Source organism: Lathyrus oleraceus, chromosome 1 (genome assembly GCF_024323335.1).
Source record: "Lathyrus oleraceus cultivar Zhongwan6 chromosome 1, CAAS_Psat_ZW6_1.0, whole genome shotgun sequence".
Classification (NCBI taxonomy): Eukaryota; Viridiplantae; Streptophyta; class Magnoliopsida; order Fabales; family Fabaceae; genus Lathyrus; species Lathyrus oleraceus.
Window position 1 is genome coordinate 192,380,502 of NC_066579.1, and position 7,632 is coordinate 192,388,133.

The following is a 7,632-nucleotide window of genomic DNA, read 5'->3' on the forward strand; positions in this document are numbered from 1 at the left end:
ATTATTAAACAAAATTAATATTATAAACAACTTTTGAACTCTCATGTTTTATTTAAAAGGGTTATATATTTTAATACCTAGATATAGAAAGAAAAACAATTATCAGTGTCAACATTTGCCAGCTATTATGCTACTTACTTTATTCATGCATATAAAATAATGATTTTGTTTACTTTTCAACGTTTCTGTCTCTATCAAATCCAAACCTGCCTTCCACAACCCACTTGACTCACATTGGTTAAAAAAGCATATATTTTTATTCAAGTGTAGACCATAATATTTTTATAGTCTAATGTTAATTCATTATTACTATATTTTTAATATTCATTAAAATATCAATATTGAACAAAACTCTAGTATGAGAAACTCAAGATTACTTTTTGGTAGATGTTGAATACTAGTCAATTGTAATATGTATCAAAATCAAACACTACAGCATCCAAGATGAATTATTAGGGTAAAATGGGTAAAGAAAAAACTATATAAAGGGATGCTACGTTTCATAATAGAAATACCAAAACCCACTTTGAGAAAACATGGGCCCTCAAATGGCCTCTATTACTCTAACTATTGCATTGACAATAGTTTCCCTCACCTTGCCATCTGAAGCAAATAACTACATCTATTCATCTCCACCACCACCTAAACCTTACTACTACTACTCTCCACCACCACCAGTGCACTCACCTCCTCCACCTTACCATTATATCTCACCACCACCACCACCAAAAAAGCAATATAAATACTCTTCTCCTCCACCACCGGTTTATAAATATAAATCTCCACCTCCACCTCCATATAAGTACCCATCACCACCACCTCCAGTTTACAAATACAAATCTCCACCACCGCCAGTTTATAAATACAATTCACCTCCTCCACCGGTGTATAAATACTCATCTCCTCCACCACCGATTTATAAGTATAATTCACCTCCTCCACCGGTGTATAAGTATAAATCTCCTCCACCACCAGTTTATAAGTATAAGTCACCTCCTCCACCAGTGTATAAGTATAAATCTCCTCCCCCACCAGTTTATAAGTATAAGTCACCTCCCCCACCAGTATACAAGTACAAATCTCCTCCACCACCAGTTTACAAGTACAAATCTCCTCCTCCACCAGTGTACAAGTATAAGTCACCACCACCTCCAGTTAAAAAACCATACAAGTACTCATCTCCCCCACCACCGGTTTATAAGTACAATTCACCTCCTCCACCAGTGTACAAGTATAAATCTCCTCCACCACCAATTTACAAATACAAATCTCCTCCTCCACCAGTATACAAGTATAAGTCACCACCACCTCCAGTTAAAAAACCATACAAGTACTCATCTCCCCCACCACCGGTTTATAAGTACAATTCACCTCCTCCACCAGTGTACAAGTATAAATCTCCTCCACCACCCGTTTACAAATACAAATCTCCTCCTCCACCAGTATACAAGTATAAGTCACCACCGCCTCCAGTTAAAAAACCATACAAATACACATCTCCACCACCGCCAGTTTACAAGTACAATTCCCCTCCTCCACCAGTGTACAAATATAAATCTCCTCCACCACCAATTTACAAGTATAAGTCACCTCCTCCACCAGTGTACAAGTATAATTCTCCTCCACCACCAGTTTACAAGTATAAGTCACCTCCTCCACCAGTGTACAAATATAACTCTCCTCCACCACCAGTTTACAAGTATAAGTCACCTCCTCCACCAGTCTATAAGTATAACTCTCCTCCACCACCAGTTTACAAGTATAATTCACCTCCTCCACCTGTGTATAAATACAAGTCACCACCACCTCCAGTTAAAAAACCATATAAGTACGCGTCTCCACCACCGCCAGTTTACAAGTACAATTCCCCTCCTCCACCAGTTTACAAATATAAATCTCCTCCACCACCAGTTTACAAGTATAAGTCACCTCCTCCACCAGTGTATAAATATAATTCTCCCCCACCACCGGTTTATAAATACAAGTCACCTCCTCCACACATTTACAAGTATAATTCTCCCCCACCACCAGTTTATAAGTATAAGTCACCTCCTCCGCCAGTTTACAAGTACAATTCACCTCCTCCACCAGTGTACAAGTATAATTCTCCTCCACCGCCAGTTTACAAATACAAATCACCTCCTCCCCCAGTGTACAAGTACAAGTCACCACCTCCTCCGATTAAAAAACCATACAAATATTCATCTCCACCACCACCAATATACAAGTATAAGTCACCTCCCCCACCGACTTACAAATATAAATCTCCTCCTCCACCTGTATATTCACCACCTTTACCACATTATATCTACTCTTCACCTCCTCCACCAGCTCATTCCCCTCCTCCACCACAATACATCTATGCATCACCTCCTCCTCCTTATCACTACTAGATAGTGGTTTACAATAGAATCCCATGGTATGCTTATGCCTACGCATCGAACAAAAAAAATATATTTTATAACTAAAATATTTTCAAAAAGAAAATTTTAATTATTTAAATATTTTACTATATCTATTTTATCAGGAAAACAATTAAATAAGAGAAAATATCATTTGAATACTTTTATATTCATACATATGCATGCCATTATCTAATATTGGCCTCACTTTCATTTGATTCCTATAATGAAAATTGTAAAAATTTCTTCAAACATCAAAATTGTACACATACTAGAACACAGTTATATGCAAGTTTTTTTTTTCTTTTGGTTTTTAGTTTCTTGTTATAAAACGTTTTTGTTGTTTTTTCAAAGTTCATATGAAAGAAAGTCATTGGTTGATATGATTATATTGCAATGATATTCATATTGTTTTTTGAGTGCCTAATTAGTGAAATATATTGATATATTAATGTGAGTATATACTTTTTTGTGTGTAGGATTTTATGAATATATTGGAAATAAGCAGGAAGATGCATTTGGCAATAATACAAAGAAGAAAACAACGGAAGCAAAGTTTCTCATTTGTTTTGTTATGAATTATTATTATTCTCATTACTATTAGTGTGCTTTGTTTTTGAATTTTAGACAGCTGTAAGGCACTGTGTGTAGTAAATTATGAATGTATTTTGTTTTGGAACCTACTCGTTTTCAAGGGGTAGAGAAAATAAAATTGAAAAATTCTCCTTCAGTCTTTGCATATTTAATGAAAAAAATAAAATAATAAACTGATAATTTTCTTACATTATTTTTTAAAATTAAAAAAATACAAATACATGGCATGACATATTTGACATTCAATTATATTGGCATTCCAATATCACCCACCTATTAATTTCAGCATTTTAAAATATTATTTTAAAACAATATAATTTATTTTATAAGCAATGAAACTTTTATTAAAATATAAGGATCAGAGGTACTTAACTCATTACAAACATGATACATTTCACGTCCAGACTAAATACAAAGTAATCAGTTTAAAAACCACATGAAAAATGTAATTTTCGTTTTGGTTTGTTAGAGTTTTAATGTTGTCTTCCACCAATTTTTTGTATAAGCAAGATTACATTAAAATTTGTAAGATATTGGATCGAACTTTAGTATGGTCGAAGGATAACTTCTTGGTTTGATAATTCGATAGAACCTTACCATGTCGTCGAAGTCTATTCACATGTTGTAGTCGAAATATGCTAGTATTGTTAGCATGTCAAATTGGGTCAATTTGTTATTCCAAATTGTTTAACTTAGTTTGTTCTTTAAGTTAGCTTGTGTAAAGGGCATGTATGTAAAAACCCATTAGTTTAATATGTTAGTTTTCTTATAAATAGCATACTAGTCTATCATCATTGTATAACGCAAATCTTAATTAGAGTGACATAGGTTATTTGCTACTATGTAACATTTGTAATTTTGTTCCCAAGAGAAAGTAAAGAATAACAGTTTATAATTAATTTCATTGTGTTATTCTTACTTGTCTCTTTTCCATCCTTGTGGGTTTCTTGCCGATCAAGGAACTGATTATACTTTGTTATTCCGGCATCATTTGTCACAACAAATTGGTGCAGTGAGCGTGGAGAAGATGTCGTCAACAAAAAATAAGATTGAAAAGTTCACCAGAATGAACGATTTTGGTTTGTGACACTTGAAGATGAAAGCCCTACTAGTTCAGCAGGGTTGTTTAGAAGCGTTGAAGGGAGCCAAAGCCATGGACGCCAGATTAACGGACAAAGAAAAAATGACTATGATAGAGAAAGCCAACAACACCATATTATTGAGCCTTGGTGATAAGGTTATTCGGCAGGTTTCAAAGGAGACGACGACGTCGGGGTTATGGGTGAAACTCAAAAGTTTGTACATGACCAAATCGTTAGTCAATCGCCTCTACCCGAAGCAAGCTCTGTATTCATTCAAGATGAGTGAAGACAAAGTTTTGACTGAGCAGTTGGATATGTTCAACAAGCTGATTCTTGATCTTGAAAATATCGATGTCAATATCGAGGATGAAGATCAAGCGTTGTTGTTGTTGTTGTTGTGTGCTTTGCCCAAATTAGATGTTCACTTCAAAGAAACTCTCTTGTATGGAAGAGAGTCTCTGACCTTTTAAGAAGTTCAATTTTCCTTGTATTCTAAGGATTTAAACAAACGAAAGGAGCACAAGCCATCTTCAATTGGTGAAGGCCTGTCGGTTAAGGAGAAATTCACAAAGAGAGATGGCAAGTTCGACAAGAAGAAGGGTAAAAGTCAGCAGAAGTCTTATAGTGGTGATGCATCTGGTATTCGATGTTATCACTGTAAGAAGGAGGGTCATACAAGAAAAGTGCGTCATAAACCCCTGAAAGATCAGAGAGGTAAGGATAATGGAAACACAATTGTTGTTTAAGATGATTTCGAATCATCTGATGTTCTTGTGGTTTCAAGCGGCGACTCAAGTAAATAGTGGATTATGGATTCAGGTTGCACTTGACACATGATTCCAAACAAAGACTTGTTCGAGGAACTATGTGATCAAGATGGTGGATCTGTATTGTTTAGAAACAATAAAGCTTGCAAGATTGCAGGTGTTGGATCTGTGAGATTCAAGCTCCATGATGAGTCAATAAGGTTGTTGGCTGAAGTCATGTATGTACCTGATTTGAAGATAAATTTGATTTCTCTTGGTAAATTCGACAAGAAAGGATATGTTTTCCAAGGAGAGAAAAGTATTCTAAAAGTCATGAAGGGGTCGAAGGAAGTATTAATAGGCGTGAAGAAACAAGGCTTGTATACCCTTGAGGATGAAGTTCTTAGTGGTTATGCATATGTTGCATCCACGAAACCTTTATCGAAGACAAAAATTTGGCACATGAGGTTGACCATGTCAGTGAAAAGGGTCTGGTCGAATTAGGAAAACAAAATCTACTTGGTGGAGACAAAGTCGAAAAGCTGAAGTTTTGTGAACCTTGTATACTTGGAAGATCTTGCAGAGTGAAGTTCAATAAAGGGAAACAAAGAACACATGGATCCTTGATTATATCCATGGTGATCTTTGGGGTCCTGCAAGGTTCCCATCACATTCAGAAGCAAGGTATTTTCTATCCATATTTGATGATTATTCCAGAAAATTATGGGTATTCATCCAGAAGACTAACGTTCAAACTTTTGAGAACTTCAAAAGTTGTAAGACTCTGGTCGAAAATCAGATTGCAGAAAGGTCAAGAGGTTGAGAACCGGCAATGGCCTTGAATTTTGCAATGGGGCGTTCAATAGTTTTTGTGCAGCCTCTGGTATTGCAAGGCATATAACTATCGTAGGTACTCCCCAACAAAATGGTTTGGCTGAAAGGTTAAATCGAACCAATTTTGGAAACGCTAGATGCAAGTTGACTATTGTTGGGTTAACGAATGTGTTTTGGGAAGAGGCTATTTCGACAGCAACATATTTGATAAACAGATGTCTTTCAACTGCATTAGATATGAAGACATCTGAAGAAGTTTGGTCGGGACATCCACTAGATCTCAACAAACTTAGAGTATTTTGAAGCATAGAATATGCTCACATTAAGAAAGACAAGGTCGAACCTAAAGCTCTAGGATGCATGTTCATGGGATACCCTGAAGAAGTCAAAGCTTATAGGCTATAATGCCTAGAGCCAGGTCACAGGAAGTGTATCACCAACCAAGATGTAGTTTTCAATGAAGTTGAGATGGATTTCAAGAAAATTGATGATATCAGTCGAAGTACATGTAAGAACAAAAATTGTTCTACAACAGATTCCTTGATTTTGATGATAAAAAAGGATGAAACCAAAAATAGCACCCTAACGAAAAGTTTCTAAGTGTGCAGGGTTCTAAAGATAGAAGAAATAAATCTGATGATGTCATCAGATGCACAACAAGATCAGATACAAATTATCAAGTATCAGAAGCATCTAAAGTGGAATCTCGTTTCAAGAAGCTCTGACTCTGAACAAATGCCTTCTGTAAACTCTGAAATTTATCAGCGCTATCTGAACTCTCAAGAAATAACATCAGAAGCCAGATCCCAAGATTCTCCAGATACATGAAGACTCTAATCAGATTTGTTAATCATGATGAAGTAACGTTTAAGCCAAGTTAAAGTTCTGCAAATGGATTTCCTCAATTAGAAAGAGACGTTAATCTCCTCTTCCAAGAGAGAAGATACTACTTGTGGTAAGTAGTCACTTCTAAAAGAAAAAGTCTCCTGCAGAAGCTATTTATGGAATGGCGTAATTACATCTCATTATCCACCAGATTCAACTCTATTTCAACACTACTTCAACTCCTATATAAATAGAGAAGAAATCAACTTTCAGTAAGCAAGAAATCAACTAGCCAAAACTATACTGAATTATTTCACGCTCAAGAAAATCATCTTTGCTCTCAAAGAATTTCACTAAGCTTTTGCTTATTAAGTGAAAAATATGTTCTTAAGTTTGTAATACTTGCTTTCTTAGAAGCACTCTAGATTACATATCTTGTATCTTTTATTTGTTTGATTTCCTCAAGTGACTCTTTGTAGTCTGTAGACTTGAGAGGACTAAGAGATTTTCTTCTCTCTTAGGGGTTGTTTGTAATCTTTCAAGATTAGTGGATTAAGTCCTTGTTGAAGGCGAAATCACCTTGGCCGGGTGGACTGGAGTAGCTTTGTGTTATAAGCGAACCAGTATAAAATCATTGTGTGATTTTCATTTTGGAAAAGCGCCTTTTTTTCAAACAATTCAAACCCCCCCTTTCTTGTTTTTCTCACCTTCAATTGGTATCAGAGCTCCGGCTCTGTTATTGATTTTCAAATCAAACACTTAACCGTGTAGAGAGATCCAGTGCGAGAAAAACAAATGGCTCACTCAAATGAAAGAGATTCTTACAATGCTAAACCTCCTGTTTTTGATGGAGAAAAATTTGATTACTGGAAAGACAGAATCGAAAGTTTCTTTCTGGGTTATGATGCTGACCTCTGGGACATTGTCACAGATGGATACAAACCTCCAGTCTCAAATGGAGCTGAAGTTCCCAGAAGCAAAATGTCAGAAGATCAGAAACGTGATTTCAAAAATCACCACAAGGCCAGAACAATACTTCTAAATGCTATATCATACAACGAATACGAAAAGATCACCAACAGAGAGACGGCTAAAGATATACTTGACTCTCTGAAGATGACCCATGAAGGAAACTCCCAAGTCAAGGAG

General features: G+C 35.9%; 1 protein-coding gene across 6 annotated transcripts; it reads left to right on the plus strand.

The window, feature by feature from the left end:
• The first annotated feature begins 498 nt into the window (after window positions 1-498).
• On the plus strand, window positions 499-3,132 carry LOC127127130 (extensin-2). 6 transcript variants are annotated; one of them, XM_051056253.1, is made up of 3 exons: window positions 499-1,620; window positions 1,651-2,419; window positions 2,882-3,132. In XM_051056253.1, the coding sequence occupies exons 1-2, from the start codon at window positions 537-539 to the stop codon at window positions 2,391-2,393; spliced, it is 1,827 nt and encodes a 608-aa protein (XP_050912210.1). In that variant the 5' UTR covers window positions 499-536; the 3' UTR covers window positions 2,394-2,419; window positions 2,882-3,132. The 6 variants fall into 6 exon arrangements, with proteins under 6 accessions (XP_050912210.1, XP_050912219.1, XP_050912244.1 ...); XM_051056262.1 differs by having other exon boundaries at window positions 499-1,590; XM_051056287.1 differs by having other exon boundaries at window positions 499-1,590; window positions 1,930-2,419.
• The last annotated feature ends 4,500 nt before the right edge of the window (window positions 3,133-7,632 follow it).